Source organism: Delphinapterus leucas, chromosome 18 (genome assembly GCF_059928025.1).
Source record: "Delphinapterus leucas isolate spDelLeu-1000000601 "Yukka" chromosome 18, BTC_Dleu_Yukka2, whole genome shotgun sequence".
Taxonomy (NCBI): Eukaryota; Metazoa; Chordata; class Mammalia; order Artiodactyla; family Monodontidae; genus Delphinapterus; species Delphinapterus leucas.
The window spans coordinates 75355221-75379164 of record NC_143146.1 but is presented as its reverse complement, the minus strand read 5'-3'; the positions used below and the strand labels follow the sequence as shown (position 1 = coordinate 75379164).

Genomic DNA, 23944 nt, shown 5'->3' with positions numbered 1-23944 from the left:
TTAGTGTGCCTGTCATCAGAGATTGGGAGTTGCAAAGAAATTGATAGGAAGGTTAAAGTTATATCCTCTCTATATCTTTAATGCAGTAAGAGTTTAACCTGTCTGGTAATTATTTGGTGTTTGAGATGTTGGTCCAGCTGAAGCATGGCTGCGAGTGAAGTTCTGAGGCATTTTCGTTTCAAGTCCCCCCACGGTGAAGTGCTCCGAATATACTGCATATAGACAGACATCATTTTTAATTCAAAAGATCCCTTAGAAATTATGCCCAACCCATTCTTCCTTCAAAGAAGGAGAAAGGCATAAAGAAGGCTTATGTAGATTGCCTGAAGTCACATGGCTGTTTGGGGCAGAATCAGGACTGGAATGGAATTCGTCTCTCAGGCAATCTTCTGTATTTCTTCTATGACATCACTGCAGGTGCGGAGCATTTGAGCTGATCCAATGAGATGCCTGGTAGGCGGCTGTAGATAGATAGCTGATGTTGGAATGAGAGGTGAGAGCTAAAAGCAGAGGTTGTTTTTTTTTTTATTGAAGTATAATTTACATACCATAAAATTTTCCCTTTAAAGTATACAGTTGAAGGGGTTTAGTATATTTACCTGTGCAGTTATCACCACTTTATAATTGCAGAACACCTCTATCACTGCGAAAAGAAACCCCACGCCCTTACCAGTCGTCTCACATCACACCCACTGCCCCACCACCAAAACCTCTGGTGCCCTCTGATCTCCTTTCTGTCTCTATGGATTTGCCTGTTCTGCACACTTTATGTATGTGGAATAATTTAGTATGTGATGTTTTGTGCCTGGCTTCTTTCACTTAGCATGAGGCTTTCAAGGGTTCATCCATGTTGTAGCATCTGTCAGTACTTCATTTCTTTCTATGGCAAAATAATACTCCATTGTATGGATGAGACCACATTTTGTTTATCCATCTGACAGTTGATAGATATTTGAAATGTTTTCACCTTTTGTCTATTAGGAATAATACTGCCATGAACATTCATATACAAGTTTTTATATAGACAGATGTTTTCAATTCTCTTGGTGTGTACTAGGAATGGAATTGTTGAATTGTGTATGTATTGCAAATTAGGTGCATCAGTTTACATTCCCACCAACAGTGTCCAAGCGTTCCAGTGTCTCCATACCCTCACCAGCACTTGTTACTATCCTCCTTTTTGGTTATGGCCATCCTAGTGGGTGTGAAGTATATCATTGTGGTTTTGATTTGCGTTTCCCTGATGACGTCAAGCACCTTTTTATGTGCGTATTGGTCATTTGTATATCTTCTATGGAGCAATGTTTATTCAGATCCTTTGCCCATTTTCTTCTCTTGCCAATCGGGTTGTCTTTTTATTATTGAGCTGTAAGGGTTCTTTATATATTCTGAATACGACTCCCTTATCAGGCGTATGATTTGTAAATATTTCCTCCCATTCTGTGAGTTGTCTTTTCACCTTCTTGATGGTATCCTTTGAAGCATAAAAATTTCTAATTTTCACGAAGTCCAATTTATCTTTTTTGTCCATTGTTTTTAGTGTCATATGTAATAAACCATTGCCTAATCCAAGGTCACAAAAATGTACTCCTATGTTTTCTTCTAGATGTTCTATAGGTTTAGCTCTTAGATTTAAGATTATTGTCCACTTTGAGTTAATTTTTGTATATAGTGTAAGGTAGGTGTCCAATTTCATTCTTTTGCATGTGAATATCTACTGGTACCAGCACTGTTTATTGAAAAGACTATTCTTTCCCTCATTGAATTGTCTTGGGACCCTTGTTGAAAATCAATTGACCACAAACGAGAGGGGGTCAGTTTCTGAATTCTCAATTCTATTTTATTGATCTGTATGTCTAACCTCAAAATTCTTTAAATAAAAACCAATAGTGAGACAATTAACTTAGTCACATTACTTATTCCGTGTGAAAAAGAGAGGATGGAAAAATATCTGTAATCCTGTCCCTGTGAATGTTTTGCCATATTTCCCTTGAGTGAGACTTGGATCACTTAATTCCTTTACAGTTGTTATTCTTACCTATTTTTTCTTTTTAAAAAAAAAAAAACTCACTCTGCTTGCATTGCTCATTTGTTTTCCTGCACACTGCAGAAGACGGAGAGCACAAATCAGCAGGACCCCTAGGATCACTTTATACACACACACACACACAGGAAGGGGAAAAGGGTTGTTAAATTTCCTTTTAATATTCTGTACTTTGTTGTTCCCTGATTCACTGAGTGCAGTACAGGGGCCCTGCACCAGCTGTGCACTTAAGTCTGTCTCTTAAGACACTTTTAGAAATATTTTCATGAGAGCTTTGAATCACAAGTTCCCTTAATTTTAGGGCAAGAAATAAGAGCATTCTGAACAACACATAAACCTTTTTTGAACCTAAGTTCAAACTGGTTTCTTGGCCCCCAAAGATTTTTTTATACCTAAAATACCTACTCAAAGCATATTTATGCTTGAAATTTTTTTAAAAAATCCTTCGGATACCTATACTTTACTACACATGATTTAACTTTTAGGTACCTCTGTGACCTTACAAACAAAGAGATCTCTTGAGAACCAAACTGGGAATCCGTATTTTCAGAGAGCTGAGAGCTTTTCAAACAGTTGAAAGAGATCTAAGAAATTCACATCTCTGGAGGAAGGATTGTGTCCTCCTTAAGAGCTAAACGTGAAAAACACATGTAATATTTTAAAATTTATTGTTCCAGTGAACATTCACATGCCATAATTTAAATGATCCATTTTTGCCAATGACTTACTTGGCTTGTATGTGAAATACTAGCTTAAAATGATTAGACAGGTTAAGATTGCTATTTCAAATTAAAACCTGCATTCTTTTGTCCTCTCAAACTTAATCTGTCCAAGAGAGGTGTTGATTCTTTCTTCTCAAAACCTACTCTTGGGACTTCCCTGACGGTCCAGTGGTTAAAATTTTGCCTTCCAATTTAGGGGGTGCGGGTTTGATCCCTGGTCGGGGAGCTAGGATACCACGTGCCTCCTGGCCGAAAAACCAAAACATAAAACAGAAGCAATATTGTAACAAATTCAGTAAAGATGGTAAAAAATGGTCCACATCAAAAAAAAAAAAAAAGTTAGTTTTAAAAAAACTCAGGGCTTCTCTGGTGGCGCAGTGGTTAAGAATCCACCTGCCAGTGCAGGGGACACAGGTTCGAGCCCTGGTCCGGGAAGATCCCACATGCCGCAGAGCAGCTAAACCCGTGCCCTACAACTACTGAGCCCGTGCTCTAGAGAGCCCATGAGCCACAACTACTGAGCCCACGTGCCACAACTACTGAAGCCTAGAGCCCGTGCTCTGCAACAAGAGAAGCCACTGCAATGAGAACACAGTGCACTGCAACAAAGAGTAGCCCCTGCTCGCCGCAACCAGAGAAAGCCCGTGCGCAGCAAAAAAGACCCAACGCAGCCACAATAGTTGTGGCTCACAGGCTGTAGAGCGCAGGCTCAGTAATTGTGGTGCACGGGCTTAGTTGCTCTGCGGCATGTGGGATCTTCCCGGACCAGGGCTCGAACCCGTGTCCCCTGAAGTGGCAGGCGGATTCTTAACCACTGCACCACCAGGGAAGTCTCCCCAATTACTTATTAAGCTCCAGTGGAATTGCCCTCTGTTCTGTTACATGAACAGACTAAGCTCCCCTTCCTCTTTAACGGGGCTGATCCATCTCCCTTTGAAAGGCTGATGTTCTCACCTCCAGCTCACAGCACCCTGTTTATTTTCTTCACAGCCTTGATGCTCTGATTTGTATGTTTACTTCCCTATTTCCTGTGTCTCCCACTGGTCCATAATCACCTTGGAGATAAGGATCTTTCTTTTCCCCTAAATCTCCAGCACCTGGAGGAGAGCCCCCGTACAGGGTTGGAGCTCCATAAATATGTGTCCAACACATGATCAAACAGTAAGTAGTGAGTTATAACCAAAAGTCAAACTCCTGGAGAGTCTGCAAGAATGAGTCTCTGTGTAGAGCCATAATTAATGTATTGCCGCAGAGCGGACCGTCTACACCGCCTGCTTCCTGGGGAGCCCACTTAGCCTCCACCATTCGAATGCAATAAAGTTGTTTCAGTTCTGTTCGGTTTTGTTTTTCCTTGGGCTTCGAACCCCCAAAATTCATTGTCATGGCAGCTTTCCTTCAACTCCGTTGGTCTGTGACCTTCATTCAGTACTGACTTCCGGGAAAAGCAGTTTGTCTGAATGAGGCTTTTGTGTTGTTTCTGAATTTAGCCGTGCTTCTGATCTCAGTGCTGATGAACTGATACAAGATTCTATTTCTTTGGATAGCAAGTTAGAAATTACAGAGTGAATGGGAGCCCTGACCCTGCCGGTCAATCCTCGTAGGAGCTACCACCCGTCTCTCATGCCACAGCTGAAGTGGAATCCTTGTTTTGGGTCCTTGGCAACCTTGACTGTCCTTAATAGCATTTGTCACATTCATGGTGACAAAATTAATTGTCCAGGCTGTAGTTGTCCTACCCCAGCCTAAAAAACTCCTTGAGGCCAGAGAACACATCTGTCTTTTTTTTTTTTTCAGTCACTCTATCTCTAGTAAGCATTCCTTTCCAGCTTTAAAATGCTGACATCTGTGATTCATGGATCCGTCTTCCAGCAGCAGTGATATGTGCCTTTGCTGTGATGTTAAATAAATATGCAGAAAACTCAGATACAGGGACACAAATGGCTCAATGAGAGGACTCAGGTATTAAGAAAGAGGTGGGCTGCAGGGAGAGTGAGAGCAGGCAGGAGAAGCCAGATTGAACCTTCAGTTGCGGAACTGCAGGCAGGTCGCTTATTTCCTGGGTTGGCCCCTTGAATTTTTTTAACAGTTATTGATGTGATTATGGTATATTAGTTTATACCCTCAAATCTTTGATGATCTTTTCCGATTTCTTGGAAATATTAAAGAATAGAATTATCACCATCTTCACATTTTATTTCATCCTTCTGTTTTCAGTTTGCCCTATTAAGTCTTGTTAGAGTTAAGGATCTTAAGGGATGAACTTAATAGTTACACAAAATGTTTGCCTTTTGCCTCACCTAAGAGAAAACAATACCCATAACTGTACTGAAAGACCCTCTCGTCTTTGTTTTTTTCCCCTCTTAATTATATAAGCTATGCTGAGTGGGATGTAATAACATGATTTTAAGTAGATAATTAGTGTGTGGAAGGCACTTGGCAATGAAATATACAGCAACATCAGTGGTATAACCTTGGCAGTAGAAAAATATAATCCAAATGTCAATACAGAAATAAAACCAACATCAGGTAGTCAATAATTTGGGAAATAATGTTTCTGGGAAATACAGTCAATTATACTACATTTTCTAATCAAAATAAAACATGTAGTTTACTTAAAACTTAAAAGTCATGGTACCAGGAGGCATAGGATATGTTTGTGTATGTATATACATGTATACATTGGGAGTTTGTATATATTCACATTCCATTAAAAATGATCATCCTTACCCCTACTTTTATTTCTCCTCTGATCATAATTCCAAAAGAAAAGCCCTTTTGGATGTTTCTCCTGGAAATTATCTTTCTATCTCCAGTGAACACGCTTGTGCTCTGTGTTGGCTTGTCTATTTCGCACCTTACCTTTGACCTCCTGTTTTGGTAGGTGAGGAATTTCCTCCCATCCAGCCCTGCCCTATCTCCCCTCCTCGCAGGGAAGTTACATCTATCATTTTATTAATGCAAGGATCCATGTTAACCGCTTTAAAGTGATGTAAATAATGTTTGCTCTAGAGCCAAGAAGTATGTTAGGATTATTTTTCCTTTCTTGCTTAGGTTTCAGTTTTGCCCGTAGTTTCTAAAAACCGTTCTTTTTGTCTCTTGCCCTCACTGAATTCCACATACTTTGAATACTCTGCAGAATACTCTCCAGGTGCTGTATCCTAGCACGTGTTTCCTTGCATCTCCTGCCCACCTTCCTCTCCCTTCTGAAGCCCTGTCCTCCAGGCTCCATCCAGATCTCTTGTTCTCAGGACCTTCCTTCTGCTACTGAAATTTGTTTCCTGGACCCCTTGTCATCTTTATTCTCAACTTCTTCACTCGTGTTCCTGATGCACACATATCAGTAGATTCTTAAGAAGTATTACATAGGTAGTGTATTTCTGAGACATTGGATAACCAGAAATATCTTTATTCTGTGGTTGTATTTGGTTGGTAGATGGGCTGGATATAAAATCCTAGGCTGAAATTCTTTTCCTCTCAGAGTTCTATGTGTTTTTTAACTTTCTTCTGGTTGGCTGGAGAGAAACAACGCAATTCTGATTCCCAGTCCATTGTATTTAGACTCCAGAATATTTTTCTGTCTTCTCTGTATGTTTAATGTTCTGAAATTTGCAAAACCTGGGGAACAGGAGGGATCGTCTTTCTTTTATGTGCCTTTTCAACCTAGAGACTGGTTTTCTGTAGTCTGGGAAATTTTCCTGTATTATTTTTTTTTGTAATATTATCCTCCATTTTCTGCATTTTGTCTTTCTATAGCTTAGTCATATATTGAACCTTCTGGATGTATCTCCCAAGCTGCTTATATTTTCTTTAATATTACTCTGTCTTATTCTTTGCTCTATTAGAGATTCCTTGTCTTATCTGCTAGCCCCATTATTGAGGTTTTTAAAAAAATATTAATCTTTTTATTTCTTTTTAATTTGCAAGTGCTTTATTTCTTTCTCCCCCTACTTTTATTTTTTTTAATAAATTTATTTATTTATGGCTGCGTTGGGTCTTTGTTGCTGCACACGGGCTTTTCTCTAGTTGCAGTGAGCAGGGGCTACTCTTCCTTGTGGTGCACAGGCTTCTCATTGCGGTGGCTTCTCTTGTTGCGGAGCACGGGCTCTAGGCGCGCAGGCTTCAGTAGTCATGGCTTGCCGGCTCTAGAGCACAGGCTCAGTAGTTGTGGTACATGGGCCTAGTTGCTTCGTGGCATGTGGGATCTTCCCGGACCAGGGCTCGAACCCGTGTCCCCTGCATTGGCAGGCGGATTCTTAACCACTGAGCCACCAGGAAGCCCCTCTCCCCCTACTTTTAGAGTAACATTCCCATCTTAGTTTATAGGTGTAATATCTTCTCATATCTCTTTGAGGATGTGAAATAAAATTTATTTGAAGTTTTCTTTTGTTCCTGTATTTTTCTCTATTTTGTCTAGGTTTTTTTTTCTGTTTTTTGAAAGTTCTTCGTAGAAGCTCCAATATGTGGTTTTAGACTTTCTTTAATTAGCTCTTTTATTTCTTATTTACATATTGTAACGCTCATCAAATACTGTAAACATTGAAACACTGAGTAAATTAATACATTTCAGATGATCATAAAATTAAAGTGCGCTCGTAGTAATTTGGCCCTGCAGTGAAAGGTGACAGCATTTTCCATTGTTTATCACATTTATTTTCCTCTCCTGAAAGGATTTCCAAAAAAAGTTATAAAAATAACTGAGAACAAACTTCTTAGCAAATCTAAATATTGACAGGCACTATGCCTGTTCCTTCATATCCTGTTGTGAAAAAGGGTTTTCTATTGTGCAAGTATAAAGAATGCATCATTATTACCATGTATGTGCATACATCCTGGGATAGCAATCAAGAGGGCTTTCTCTGGAATGAATTCTTAAATTTTTCCCAGCTGTTAATAATTAACTGTGTTCTATATAAGATTCAAGTTAAATTGTATATTAGCTTATTTAGTGGAAGTCTAAGACCGACAAGTATCTGTAGCAAGAAAGGCTATTTTGAGAATTTAACTCCCCATAAAATACATACCAGGCTGTAATTAGTGCCTTCAATACTTGCTGTGACTCTGTCTAGGCCTTTTAACAAGACTGAAAAATATTTCTGCTGGTTGTTAAACTGTTATTCTGAAATCATAAATACATTCACTTAAACTAGACAAGTTGCTATATCGATGCCTCGAAATTGTTTTAAATTATGTTCTAAACGTTAATAATGCCATGAACAAACAAAAGGCAATAAAATGCCATCAGAGTAGCTTGATTGCTTTGAATTTATTGAGGAAATATTCCTTCTGAAAATAAAAGCTGAGAAGAGGGGGAAGAAAAAGGAAAAAGTGTTCAAGGAGGTTTTGCTTGTGAAGCTGTAAGTCTCATTCACCAGCGTCACTCTCCCCTATACTGACACCTTTGTAAGGCCTGGGGCACCTCTGAGAGAGGTGATGCTTCTGTTGATATTTCCCGTTCTAATTCATTCAGAGACCCTGAGATTAAACCTACTGAAGCAGCTCTCAATTGGGGGCATTTGAGGAAGCTGCCACTTGTCAGGGCCCCAAACTGATCGTTAGGAACTTTGAACGTCACAGCTGGGACAAAGGGCAGGGTAGGCGAGTGCTTTTACAAAGTGTGGCATGATTTCAGCTTTTGTCTCATGTGGCGTTTGCTATGATCGCACAGACAGGGTTGTTGGACTCACTTGATCTCATCTGTAACCTTTTTCCCCATAGCTCCCTTCCACAACCCCCAGAGCGATGGTTCTGGACCAGGCTTTGTGCCTTGCTCTGGCCAGTCATGTATAAGTGAAAGCCTCTGGGTAGACTTCCAGAAGTGCCTGGCCCGTGAATAAATATTTACTTAGGGTTAAAATAAATGAGCTATAAACTTTAAGTACCATTTATAAAATTTAATGCACAGTGCCTCTGCTTTGCTTCTGTCTTTGGCCCTTGATCTGTAAATGTTGCTGTCACCCAGAGGCCCGTCCATGGATTTCCTCTTTCTTCCTGACACAGTGTCCCTCACTGGATGACTTCGTCTCCCGTTGATGTGATTACTATCTATTTACTAATATTACAAACATTTTCCTTATATAGCTTCTCCCCTGAGCATCAGCCTTGCACCGTGAATTTCTCCCTGGAGAGCCCCCAGGTACTGCACATTTCACACGCCCCCAAAACAAGCTCGTCTTCCGCCCTCTCACCTCCAAGTTTCACCTCTGGTTATGTACTAACCATTAGGGAAGTGCAAACCAAAACCACAGTGAAATACCATTTCACACTCATTAAGACGGCTACTATTTTTTTAAAAAATGACACAGAAAGTAACAAGTGTTGGTGAGAAGATAGAGAGATTGGAACCTTTGTGCCTTGCTAGTGGGCAAGTAAAATGGTGCAGCCACTGTGGAAGACGGTATGGAAATTCCTTTAAAAGTTGAACACATAGCATTACCGTATAATCCAGCAATTCCATTCTGGTTATATGCCCCAAAGAATCAAAAGCAAGGACTTGAACAGTTACTTGGACATCAGTGTTCACAGGAGCATTATTCACAGTATCCAGAAGGTGGAAGCAACCCAAGTGTCCATCGGCGATTGAATAGATAAGCAAAACGTGGTCTGTACATACACTGAAATACTATTCAGGCTTCAAAAGGACTGAAATTCTGCTAATTGCTACCACATGGATAAACCTTGAGAACATTATGCTAAGAGGCATCAGGCAGACACAAAAGGACAAATATTGCCTGATTCCATTCATATGAAGTAACTGGAATAGTTAAATTCAGAGAGACAGAAAGCAGAACAGCGGTTACCAGGGACTCGGGGGAGGAACGAACGAGCAGTTGCTGGTTACGGGAACCCTTTCAGCTCAGAGCGATGAACAAGTTCTGGAGATGCGGTCGTGATGATTTTACAACAGTGTCAGTGTACTTAATGCCACTGAACTGTACCCTTAAAAACGGTTCAAATGGTAAATGTTATGTACATTTTACCACAATAAAATAAATAAAGCTATACTGAGCGACTTTTTTCAGATATGTAGATACACAGTTTTCAAATTTCTCTAGGGCAATGTGTGCAGCGCTGTTCGCAACCTTGAAGAACAGCTGTCCGGTGTCCTTCAGAGTCTGAAGCCAGCCCTCTCCTCTCACTTCATTATCCTTGTTCTGGCCACCTGGAAATTCGCAGCTGCCCTGATTACATACAAGTCTGTCCTCTGCCTTTAATAGTCCTCTGCCCCCATGAGCTGACGATGGAATCTGACACTTCCAGACCCAGCAAGTACCTACCACCTTTGGGAAAGCTGCGGTGAGTCCTGTAGACAGAACCCATTTCCCAAAGAACTTTCCCATACTTCGGATTCATCCCAAACTTGTCCTCGACCAGAGTGAGGTCTTTAAGGGCAAGGACGGTGTCTGCTTCACCTTTGTGGCTGCTGCACGTAGCACAGCATAATTGGAAGCAGGGTCTTAGTAAACAGTTCGATAACTGAACTTTTAAAAATACATATGATTTTTCTAATCCTTCTCTGAGAGAGCAGACAGACCTTTTCGCCCACTTTCCAGAACAAATAAATAAGGAAAAGAAATGTCACACCTCGCCCAGGTTGCAGGCCTCAAGTGGCTGAAGGGGATGGAGAGACGGTATCAGAAGTCTTGCCTTCTTACATCCCTGGTCTTTGGAGCCAGGCATTAAATCTTACCATCCATATGTTAAGAGCATTCCTTTATTGGTTATAAAACACACGTTCTCAGATATTTGCCGTAGGTCCTATCCATAAACGGAATGATCTTATACATATTTCTGCTACCTCTTCTGTAATAAACCCCCTGCCACTGTTCCAACACCAGGAGGTTGGAAACAACTGTCATTAATGGACGGGAACAGATCCTAACCAGTGATCCCAGATGAAAGCTTCATTATTTCATTACTAGCCTCCAGGGCGATTTGGTCTCCTAACACTGGAGCACGGGGTTTGGGCTGAGAGTCTGAGCCTTGAACTATTAAGAAATGTAAGTAGTCCTTGACACAATTTGGAGCAATTACATTCTATTGTGCCAAGAATTCCGTATTAAAAATCGATTTAATTGTGCGTACTCCATCTGGTCGGTATTATGATCTTTTATGGGAAGGAAACACGATTCTGTATTTACCTGATGGTCCGTAGGATAAGCATGTCATTTGGTAGCCCTGAAAAATTAAGGAAACATTGGAAGTGTTTATGAGATTTCCCTTTACTAACTTGTGGGACTTTTGAGCTGTAAGATTCAACGTCTTACATCGTTTGGGATTTTAATGGAAAAGAAAATGTTTAAACTGAAGCAAGAAAATTTCTACGTGCGTATCATATGCTATATTTATTTGCATGTGATATTCCTCTTTTATGCTTTTGACGTTCTAATCCCTTTAAACATAACTTAGATGGTCATGTTAGTATTAATTTGTGTTTTTTTATTCAAAAAATCTGGATAATGAAAGGTGAGAGGCTTACTTTTGTCTGCTGGGTCGATTTCAACCATATTTAGCGAAGGACTGTGAGATTTCAGCTTAAAATATTGCTGGGAAATGTTTTTAGAACCAGAGTGATTGCATTTTGTTATGTGGTGTGTTTCTCAAAGGAGTTTATATCTTAATCTGAAAAGGAGCCTTAGCTTCCTTCCATGGCATTAGAGGCTTAAGAATGAGATCATTTTGTTAATAAGTGTTTTTGAACTGCTGACGCGCTTGTAGTTGTGAAGTATTTTGTTCCTGTCACAATCTTAAACTGTCAACAGCATCGTTAGTCGCCTTAAATATTGATTTGATTCTGAATCGCCTTAACTTTTTTTTTTTTTTTAAAAAGTCACTGATTTGTTAGGTAGGGTCTACTGTTACTAACTATAACAGTCTATCAAACACCTATTTGGTAGCAGCTACAATATCTTTGTCTCTGTGCCCTGATTTCCTCATTGTGAAATGCAGACCATGCCTATTTGTTAGGGTTGCTAGGAGCTTTAAATGAGATACTATACTCCATTTAGAAGGTTCTGCTCGAAGGTTCTGTGCAGAGTAGGCATTAAATACACATTAGCTTTTATCAACATCATCAAAAACAGCAATGACGATTCTGTAGTGTGTGGTTTTCTTTCCATTCGTTCATTAAAAATGAAGTTTGGGAAAGGTGTGGGGAGGAATAAATTAGGAGTTTGGGATTAACAGTACTCTCTATAAAATAGATAATCAGCAAGGAGCTACTCTGTAGCACAGGGAACTCTACTCAATATTGTGTAATAACCTACATGGGAAAAATACCTAAAAAAGAATAGATATGCGTATATGTACAACTGAATCACTTTGCTGTATACCTGAAACTAACACAACATTGTAAATCAGCTATACTCCAATATAAAATAAAAAGTTTTTAAACATGAAGCTTGGGGGGGATTAAGGAAGCTGCCCTGATCACGTAGCAATTCAGTGAATGGAATTGATATAATCTCTGGCTGCATGCATCTCACAGATGGTGGGATATACAGGTAACAAGGCAACAGAAAGTACCGGAGAGAAATGAACACGGTGAAGTGACAGAGTAACAAGGCCTTCTCCTCTACATAATTCTTGAAAGGAGTGCTTCTTTGTTGTATGGTAGCAGTGTATAAAGGAAAAGTAACTTCCTCTCAGCTGCCTTTATTTCTGCACTAGTAGTCAGTAGCTTCCATGCTTTTCTTTGCATTCATGAAAATACATAAACATGTAGCATTTTTGTTGTGGTTGTACAAGAAATGGATTCTGTACCCATTACTCGGTAACTTTCTTTCTTGTGTTGGTTTGCCTTGAGAAAATCCCTAGAAGTTTTGTAAGTGTGCGGTGTTTGCTGCTAGCATTGGGCCTGTCCAGGACTGACCCATAAGGAAAAACTCTCCAAAGATTTCAGAGACGAACCCAGCCTGTTTATTACCACAGTCTTCATTTAACTCTGGCCACTCAATCCCATATTTATGGGGCAAAAGATACTGGAGGGGGGCTTCCCTGGTGGCGCAGTGGTTGAGAGTCCGCCTGCCGATGCAGGGGACGCGGGTTCATGCCCCGGTCCGGGAGGATCCCACACGCCGCGGAGCGGCTGGGCCCGTGAGCCATGGCCGCTGAGCCTGCGCGTCCGGAGCCTGTGCTCCGCAACGGGAGAGGCCACAGAGTGAGAGGCCCACGAACAGCAAAAAAAAGAGATACTGGAGGGGAAGTTCCTAGGCTGTCTTGCTACTACTGTTATTTTTGTGCTGTTATTATTTTTTAATTTCTGATAATCCTTACCCTATAATAGCATCCTGATTTTTCTCCCTTAATTTCCTGTCTACCTACCTAATGACTTACCTAGTCATTTTGCCTTTTCTTTTGTCAATCTCATACTGTTTCTTTGGCATACATTCCTCCATTTACATACATATAGATTTTACATTTTAAAAGACAGAATTGCTGCATTTATCCCCAATAAAGAACTTTGAGGGGTTTCCCCCTATGCTTTTTGTTTTGTTTTGTTTCCCACTGTTAACAGTACTGCAAAACAACATATATTTTTATATACAGGTGCTTTTATTTATGAGAAATGAACTTCTAAAAAGAGAATTTCTAGATGAAGTGTATGCTTCTTTTTTATCCTAATGCATACTGCCAGATCGAATTCCAAAAAGATTGTAGCCCTTTGACTTTTAAACAGATATCTTTAATCAGCTCAGACCTGACTGCATATCACTAGATCATGATGTTGCTGCCACTTTAGTGAGAAACCGAATGGCTAATTTATTTAGTTACTCTCTGTAGGGTACTTTTCCACTTCAGTCCTCTACCGTGGGTCTTGGAAGAGCCGAGTAAATTGAGGAACAGTTCCCCCCATTCCCGGATGAAGCAATCATCCAAGTATGTGGCTGGGAGCTGAGAATCTGAGTGGCAGCAGGTCCAGCTGCCAAGGTGGTACAGTGGCGGCTGGGACCCGTAGACAGGAGTCTGTGCAATTAGCCAGGACAGTTACTGCATTTTTGGCAGTGGGGCAGCAGTTAAAGCAAAAAAGGATCTTTTTCCAAGAAGGAAAAGCCATTTAATAAGTTTGGGTCAGTCCGCTCATAACAGCGCCACATTTGAGCAGGAGAAACCCCAGGAGCTTGGCAAACCGTCACTACTGGCCAGTATTCCTCCCAGCTCACAAGTCTGAGGCCGTCCGGGCAGAACCTGGCTCTCTGCTTTGACTGTATCCATTTAATAGCATTCCTAGTTAACAGAGTGAAAGCAGAGGAATCTTTGCCCCCTTAATCCAGAAGAGTAAGATTTAGTGGCTGTAGAAGCCGTGGTCCAAGTAACCGCACAGCAGAGGGGGCGGGCAGTCTGTCTGTATTGCGGACTGTGTGCTTGGGCGTGCAGCTTGAAACCGTGGTCCTCCAAAAATGACATTGATGTTTATGAATGGCGCAGTGCTTTCTTTTTTGTAGATGAATCAACATTTGTATATGACTAACCACTGTGAAAGTCTGATTTTATAGTGTGTCAGGGAGCCATCGTGTACCTGTCCTGTGAATAAATAAAGTAAAAACTCGGTACGCTTACATAAATATTTTAAAATACAGTGTGTTCTCCTACTTTTTCCATTTCACCTAGGGGAATCTTGCCAAAATAAAATCAAGTTTGAGTCTTTACAGTGTAAGAGAAAACCAGGTCATGGATTTTGAAATTAGAAGGTGAATTGGGTTTGTTTTGTTTATTTAGGTTTTAATTTTTTCTCTCCCAAATAAATCTTTCCAATGAAATAAACAGGTCTGATCATCTAATGATGGATTATTTGAATGAAGATTGAAATTGAACTGGAAACGTTGAAAATTAGCTGCCTTATACTTTTCAAAAAGCCGAGGCACCTGCCACTGATAAAAATTAGGACAAACATATCAAAAATCTTTGAAGAAACATGTGGCCCAGCCAGTGCCAACTTGGACAGAATCAGAACACTGGCTGCTTAGAGGAAATATCTCAACATTCAACTAATCAAGGATGTTAATCTGAAGTAAAGATTGAAAATTGTGACATGGTTAGGATTGCTCAGAGCGAAGGTTAATGCTGAGAAAGAGAAGCTTGATTTCTTAGGATCTTTTCCCCTTACTGTGTATTTTCAACAACTAGAATGTCACAGTTATATGAAGTTCACTCTCAGTCTTTAAAGTGATTTCTCATTAATAATTTATCAAGATATATTTCTGGTTTAGGGATCTAATTTTGTCAAGTTCTGCACTCACATGCATTGCTACCACGGCCTCTAAAGAGTAAGTAAGGCCTGTGGTTCTATGCATGAGGCGCCAGGCTAGAGAGTAGTTACTCGAAAAGAAGCGAAGATTTCTGAATCCTCACCCGCTACACACAGATTTAATCATGGCCTCCTGCAGTCTGTCCCATGGCGTTATTTTGCTTATAACAAACACGTTACAACATTATTTCGAAGTTTTATCAGGTTGACCTAATGAACCTATTTCTTTCATCCAGGGTTTCTCAATAGTGGCACCCTTGACATCTTGGACCAAATAATTCTTTGCTGTAGGGAACTCGCCCGGGCATTGTAGGGTATTTAGCAGAATCTTTGGCCTCTACCCTCTGGGTGCCAACAGCACCCTCAAGACAGTTTCCAGACATCGTCAAGTGTCTCAAAGGCAAAATCAACCCTAGCTGAGAATAACTGCTCGAAACAGTTATCTAAATAAAACATGAACGTGTTTAAAAAGTTCAAAATAGTACGAGAGGTATGAGTGAGTCTCCATACTACCACCTAGAGAACACTTCTGCTCCCTCAAGATAATGAACATGAACAGTTTCTTATGGGTCTTCCAGAAAGTCGCCATGCATACGAGAGTATGTACACCTGCTCTGCATAATCATGACTACTCAACATATACCTTGATATCTTTCATGTAATGATAGAGTTCTGTATTACCGTGCTCACACACCTATATTGCTCTTTTTAATGTCTACATAGTATTTCATCGCTGTGGATGAATTCTGTCCATTTAACTAGCTACCAATATACGTGCAGGTTCTAATGTCTTATCCTTCCAAATAATGCCATGGTAACATCCTTGTATTTTTGTGTTGAATACTATGTGATTATAGCTATAGGATATAGAGTATGTTCCTAAAAGTGGAATTGCTGGGTCAAAGGAAAAATATGTTAAACATATTTGTGGACAGTGCTATATTACCATCTGGGTATAAGGGTAGCTGTTTTCTCTGGTTATCAAGCTTTTAAATCTTTGCCCATTTGTTGGGTAAAAAATGATATCCCGGGCTTCCCTGGTGGCGCAGTGGTTGGGGGTCCGCCTGCCGATGCAGGGGACGCGGGTTTCTGCCCCGGTCCGGGAAGATCCCACATGCCACGGAGCGGCTGGACCCGTGAGCCATGGCCGCTGGGCCTGCGCGTCCGGAGCCTGTGCTCCGCAGAGGGAGAGGCCACAGCAGTGAGAGGTCCACACACCGCAAAAAAAAAAAAAAGATATCCCTTTGTGTGTGTGTTTCATAAAAAGTGAGATTTCCTATATTTATACGTGGTTTTGTGTCCTGTGATCACACTGCCTGTATATTCTTTCCCTGTTTTCCTAACAGCTTGTTGGCGTGTTCTTTCTTATTTGTAGGAACTCTTTATATAGTAAGGAAATTAGATCTTCACAGACGTTACAAATATATGTGTACTGTTTATTCATCTTCTTTCAACTTTATTAATATTTTTTGCTATAGAAATGAATTGTTTCAAATTTATTCCTCTTTTTGTTTGATTTCTGAGTTTGTCATACAGAGAGTCAGTTTCACGTGCAAAAAATAACTTTTTTTTCCTGTTTTCTCCTAATGCTTTGAGTTAGTTTTTTATGGTTAAGCGTTCAAGCCATCTGTGATTAGTTTGAGTATATGGAATGAGACCACAGTACTATACAGACATGACTTTTCCTATACAGAATGGTAATTTATTATATGTTAAAGGGCATTTCAACAGAGTGAGATAAAGGTGGTTTATTAACCAAGTGCTGTTGACATAGTTGCCTCACATTTGGGTACAAGATAATGAAGCTGGATCCATACTTGGTGCTTGCAGGGAAGCAGTGCAGGGCCACTGCAGCTCCGTGAGGAAAGGCAGTGACCTCAGAATGGCAGGCGAGGGCCTTGTCCACTGTAGGGCTTTGTAAGTTAGGGTCATGAATTCAATCTTATTCGAATAGTGTTTCTTTTTCACATTTCTCTTGTACTTAGCATATATTTGGGGGTTTATATTTTTATCCATTCAGCATTTTTAAATGTATTATTAATATAACACATATTTGGTGTTACTTCTGTCATCATATTTCATGTTATGTTTTCAACTCTTGATGTTTCCTTGGTTTCTACCTTTTGCTGAAATCCTCTTCATGCTTTATTTCCCTAAGGACTTGTGAACATTCACTGCTGACTTCTGGTGTTGTCTACTGTGCTCGAGAAACATGAAGCCAACTTGACTTTTCCCCTCGTAGGCTAATTGCTTTTTCTGCCCGAATATATTAAAAAACTGATCCTATAAAATTTTAAAACTCATTAATTCATGTATCAGGGTTTGTGTGGTTGTTGATCTTTTGGTGGCCGTTTTTTTGTTTCCTGGAGACAAAAGGTGTCTTCTCTATTTATTGGCTGATTAAGGTTTTAGAATATTTCAGGAATTTTTCTTCTATTATATCTTCGAACATTTGTTTCTATGCTTTTTTTTATACCTTTTTAAAAATAAATTTATTTATTTTATTTATTTATTTTTGGTTGCGTTCGGTCTTCGCTGCTGCATGTGGGCTTTCTCTCGTTGCAGCGAGCGGGGGCCTCTCACCATTATGACCTCTCCCGTTGCAGAGCACGGTCTCTAGGTGCGCAAGCTCAGTAGTTGTGGCTCACGGACTCCAGAGTGCGGGCTCAGCAGCTGTGGCGCATGAGCTTAGCTGCTCTGTGGCATGTGGGGTCCTCCCGGACCAGGGCTCGAACCCGTGTCCCCTGCATTGGCAGGCGGACTCCCAACCACTGTGCCACCAGGGAAGCCCTCTCCCTTGTTTTTTTTTTTTTAAGGTACACCTTTTGGGGTTGTTGTTGTTATCTTTGTAAGGCAGTCAGTTTCTCTTAAATTCAGTGTTAACTTTTGTTCATTGCTCAGTTTTCTTGAGCCTGCCCTACCCTACCCTGACTGGTTTCAACAGTGTCCATTCTGGGTTATATTTCCATGGCCTTAATCTGTCACATCGACCTTTCCTTATTTGTTTCCTTCTTTGATATCTTACACATCTTATTTTAGCTCTTGTTTCAATGAAAGGCCACATATTCTTTAGCTCTTTTCGCCTTGTCAGGAGCATTCAAAATATTTTTCTGTGCTTTGACCTGGTTCTTTCTGTGGAGATTGTTTCATATTATTATCATTTATTTATATGTCATATTCTTCTTTGTTATTTTTTGATGATGTCTAGGGGAGGGGGCTTCACAGTTTTTTCAGAACGCTTTCTCATCAGTATGTCTCTTCCGCACTGGTCACCCGTCACTTTGTGGTAATGACCACCTCCCTCGCCACCATTTCTTCTCCTCAGGTGAGTTGGAGGCCTCTATGCCTCACAGGGAATTTCTGTGCATCACAGGTTTTCTGTTAGGTGAATTTGCATTTATTTCTTTTCACTTTGCCTCGATTGGTATCGGCTGAGCTGATTGCTCTCTTTGCTCGGTCCTGTGCCCTGCCATTCTCCTCAGTCACTTCTGGGGGGAAAAGGCATTTGTGTGCGCATTGCCCTTGAACTGCAGTTTGCCTGCTGTGTTGAATTGGACCAGGGACCTCAGCCATGACTCGTACCTACCTCTGTATCTCACCCTCTGAATAAGAGCTGATTCAGCTCTTTCTGGGGTTGTTCCACCTCTTTGTTGGAAACCTTTTCCCTCGGAAGGTTTTGTCTTCTATTGACATTCTCCCTTGATTTGATCCTACTTCATCATATTTATCAGCCTCTATTCTATGTCATTTGTAGTTTTAATTAAGGCTGTCTCATAATTTCATTGAAAATAACTTTTCTATTTTCAACTGTTTTGCTGCTTTCTATTGGTATTAGGGAGGGGAGGACAGTAAAAATAGTACTACTCTACCTTCAGCAAAAGGCACTACATTAACTGAATTAAGCAATAAAATAGTTGTGTTCACTAGATATTTATCAGTGTTCTCTGTATTGTTTGAATAGGAGAATAGAAAAGTATAACACAATCTTGGGAAAATTAGGTTAAGACCCTTGAAGCACTTTATAAGTATGCTTGAATCAGGTGTGGATCTGGACTCTCATTGCACTAAAAGTTTGGTTGGAGCACTGATTGCCGAGACCTCATGTGATAGGGAGGCCGTGCAAATAAAGTTGTTGTTTTAGGCATGGCTAATATTTGAATAGGTGTGGTAACAGCATTCTGAGTGCAGAGCCGAGCACAAACTTCTGATTCTTAATTCTCCACCAATATTTCTTCACTGAGAATAGCCAGGCCTCATGGGGACCTCTGGGGAGGTAGTTGAAATGAAGAGTAAATAGGAGTGAGGAAGGGTTTTTGAAGGTCAGCAAGCTTATCTTAGATTTCGGAGGGATCCCTGGTAGTCCTTTGAATGAGGGAATGAGATGATGAAAGCTGTGCTGAGAAAACTCTATCTGGAAGTTGAATTGAGGTATTTCGTTCGATCCCACTGGGACATGGTGAGTGAGTCCCTGTTTGTACCGAGCATCCTACTGGGTGCAGTTGTGCAAATCTGGGAACAATTCCTGGCTCAGGAAACTTAGTCTGGGGGAGTCAAGAAACTGACTTAGAAAAATCTGACTTAGTAAAATGTCAGTAGCAGAGTTAATCTCAACCCAGATTATTATGGGGTGGCTGTTCCGCGTTGCCAGAGTCCTTCCACGGTAGTAATGGATTCAGTCTGTCATGATGTTACGCCACTAAGGTGGATTCTGTGATTAGCATGGGGTACATTAAAGACTACCCCACATCACCGGGATCCTGCTGTATCGTATAAATTCAGCTGAATTTTAAACAGCGGCGTTTTGTATCCTGTATTTCTGTATTTACTTTTTTTCTAAATCAGGTTTCCATTCAGCCTCCTTATGGCTCGCCCATCTTCTGCTTCGCTCTCACCACCTCCATATCTTCTCCTAATTATACCTGGTAATGGTTCCTTCTCGAAGATAATTTTTTTCTTTTATAAATTTATTTATTTTATTTATTTATTTTTGGCTGTGTTGGGTCTTCGTTGCTGCACACGGGCTTTCTCTAGTTGCGGTGCGCGGGCTTCTCATTGTGTTGGCTTCTCTTGTTGCGGAGCACAGGCTCTAGGCGCGCGGGCTTCAGTAGCTGTGGCACACGGGCTCAGTAGTTGTGGCGCACGCGCTTAGTTGCTCCGCGGCATGTGGGATCTTCTCGGACCAGGGCTTGAACCCGTGTCCCCTGCATTGGCAGGCAGATTCTTAACCACTGCGCCACCAGGGAAGTCCCAATAATTTTTTTTTTGTCGTTCATGTCCCTGGCATTTTGCTCTGCAGTTGTTTTTACGTCAGTCTTGCCTAATCAATTAGAATTATGGTCTACTTGAAGATATAATCTGTACTTAATTTATTTATACATCCCATGTTACTCCAAAAGATGATTTGAGCATGTTTCTTTCCTATTATTGTGTGTTGCCCTTTGCTGAGGTGGTGGACATTTGATTAAGGAGGGTCAGTATTTTATGAGCTAAGAACACACATGACCAACAGAGGAGTTTCTGTGGTTTTTTATTTATTTTTATCTATTTGAAAGTCCTACAAAGATAAATCATATTTATCGAGTCAACTTTTTAGGAGAAAGAACATGAAGTTGAGACCCTTCCAGTATTGAGAAAGTGTTGACACAAAACATATTAGATGTAAATTAAACATAAATTGCTTTTCTGTAAATATGTACGTGCTACCTCTTAAAGTCGATGTACGCCTTAAATTTTCGTTAAAATATTGGTATTTGTGATACTGGGAATCTGTATTTTATGAAAGAGCAACGCCTGCGACCCTCTGGCTCTTTATCTCTCGGCAGCTGCGTCCAGCTGGTGGTCCACATTCCCCACTACGCCTTCAGTGAATGGAAACATTTAGGTCAATATTGATACAAAACTTCATGAACTTTTTTCTCTTTCAGCTTTGGTTCGCCTTTGTTAATGGATTTTCTGGGCAGATTTTATTTGAACGTTGGTGCATCGGCTTGTACAACGTGGTAAGCAGTCTCCGTTTCTCTCTGATGGCATGCAGAACTAAACTGTTTGTGTCTGGGAAGTGTATCTAAGTCCCTCATCTGCCTCCATGGCAGGCAGCGCAAATACATCTTTAGGGCCTTTGTTGCTGCCCCACATCCTGCAGAAGCCCAAACTCTCCACACGTGGTTTCAATCATAGCAGATCATGCTTGAATAACCCCATGAAATTATTAACCCATATATCTTGAAAATAGACCCTTGTTACCTCCTGACTAAATGCCCGGGCAACATTTCCATGTTTTCAGCTCAAGAAAAAAATTTCTGAGCTACGTCTAAACTCATTCCACTCCATGATTTTATTTCTGAATTCTTAAACATATGCGAATATACGGTGTGTAACCTGGTGTCCTTTTTGTCCTTCTTAAAAGCGTATCTGTCCTTGTGGAAGAATGTTTCCTCCCACAGTTAGTGCAAAAATAATGAATTCTGACTTCCAGCTCCCATGGCGAATGGTAATCTACTTATTTGGTGTTTTTCATGATTTTAGAGCTCTGTTTTCATTACTTGACTGTAATGAATTCAAAAGCTAGAAATAAATATAAACTATAGACTAACATGACTATGTAGCTACTTAAGTCTTTTTTTTACTGGCAAGGAGTATAGCTTGGTGCTGTAGAGACCCGAGTGCGCCACATTTCCGGAGTTGCACCTTCACCACTGTTTTGGACCCTAACTCTGACATTCTCTGCCCTGGGGGAGTTTATACTCTGAAGCAGCCATCATAGGTAGACGTAGATGGAAGTTACCAGACATACAATGAGATAAATCGTGGTGCTGTAAGTATTTACAATTTGTGTATACATTCGTGGCTGGCTATTCAAATCATCCATTCTCAGACTCCTCCCCCCACGCACACACCCTTTTTTAGTAGCTGCTGTGCTAGGTGTTATGTATAAAACGCTGCGTACAACATGTTGCTTGAGCCCTGTATAGCTCGACGGGCTAAGAGGGTCACACGTGTAGACTAAGGTCTTGGGTTTAGGCAGCATTCAGAAGATGGTAAGTGTGTTACTCACTACAAAGTACACTAGTACACTTGTTGCTAATAATCATGCCCCCAAAGACAAAACTGACAGGTGATGAGGGCAGGGCTGAATGGATGGCCGCTTATCACCCATGCTTGAAAAGCTACTCTGATCCCCTACCACACGGAAAGGGGCTCCAGGGCCTCCCCTTGGACAGATGGTTAACTTTGCAGGACTTAAAAGTGTTTTGAGTAGGTTAAAATCATGTGACCGTTTAGGGGGCAATATACTGACTGCTCCATAGCGATTTAGTGTTGGGAGTGGCCAACCCAGGCCCACATACGTACTTGTAATTAGAAGGCTGAGACCTGGGAGGTTATGTTTAGTGCTAAGGACTGAAATGCATGTCACTGGTTACACAATAAAAATGGATTTTAGCCCTCTTCTCACGCTCAGGCAGGAGTGCTAGGTTCTTTCCTTAGCACCCTGCAGTCTCGGGCAGTTCAGATTCATCCAACAAGCTCGTACTGAGTGGCTATTACACATCAGATGCCAATAGGCTGTAGGATGATGTTGGTCAAGATGCGGTCCCCAGACCACCTGCATGAGAAGCACCAGGATTTCTTTGAAGATGCAGATTTCCCAGACATCATCCTAACTTAACAAAGAGTTTCTCAGAGGTACTGAGAAGCAAAACAAAAATTTAAATAAAACTTTCTAGCAGTGGTTACCCATATTAAAGTTGAAGACCCACGATGACCTCTGATCCCTAGGGTTGGGGATACGTTTTATACCCTTTGTATCCTCCAGATGAGAGACGATATGGCAGCAGAGAAGTGAATTCCCAGGTGAAATGGCCCTGTGACCACGGGTCCACAGTACCAGTGTGGGAGACGGTCACCAGGGAGCGGTGGCAGAGTTGGGACAGTCAGATCCAGTGGGGTCAGAGGGTCATTGGCCTCCACAGTCAATCACTGGAAGGACCAAAGCTTTTGAGGACTTGGAAGTCTGCCCCCATAGCAACTGTCTTGGTAACTTTTGGTTGAAATAAATAGAAACTTAGAGAAGAGTTGCAAAAAAGAGTACAAAGAACGGTATACCCAGACTCATCAATTATTGGCATTTTGCCTACCATATGCGTCTCTCTCAAGACACGCGCACATGTGCGTACGTAGGCTCGTGTGCACACACACTCCAGCACGTATATTTCTGAGCCAGTTGGGAGTCAGTTAAGACATAATGCCCATACTGTTCATCCTTTCGTGCATAGCTGGACCATTCTCTTCCATAACCACAGTATAATGATCAAAATCATACAGTGTAACGTGGATACCATACTACTGTCTAAGCCCTACTACCCCGTATTCCAATTTTGTGGTTACTCCTCTGTTTAGCCTTTGCTTCCACTCCAGGTCCCTCCGCAGTTTGTGACACCTGAGACATAGCTACTGACCCCTCTTCTGGGCTGGAGTCTCCCTTGCCATTTTCTTTCTTTTTTTTTTTTTTTTTTTTAACATCTTTATTAGAGTATAATTGCTTTACAATGGTGTGTTAGTTTCCGCTATGTCACACGCTATAGAGGACAGGTAAAGGTAACAGTCTTAGGAAGCACCGTCCAAGGGGCTTCCCTGGTGGCGCAGTGGTGTGTTTATTCAACAAAGTGAATCACTTATATCCCTTGCCATTTTCTGCAAGCAGTATTGCTTTTTTCCTTTTCGGTACTTAATGCTTCGTGTTTGATTCCCCAAGCCAGCTAAAGTAGAAAGTCATCGTTTTCTCAGTCTCATTCTCAGAGCAGATTACATAGCACTGAAACTCCTCCATCTCCCAAGGTCATGAATCATTGCCGTCCTGTTAGATGCTCATTCTATCCATAGTCAAATTTCTACATCATTTTAGGTTATGAGTAGAATGAGACTAAAGAGGCTACC

The 23944-nt window shown here is 41.0% G+C and overlaps 1 protein-coding gene across 1 annotated transcript in view; it reads left to right on the top strand.

The window, feature by feature from the left end:
* ATP8A2 (ATPase phospholipid transporting 8A2) overlaps positions 1-23944 on the top strand; it is a 444846-nt gene that overhangs the window by 266170 nt on the left and 154732 nt on the right. Inside the window, exon 27 of the mRNA XM_022574515.2 lies at positions 20935-21009. Coding sequence (XP_022430223.2) covers positions 20935-21009 — 75 coding nt within the window. The remainder of the gene's footprint in view (positions 1-20934; positions 21010-23944) is intronic.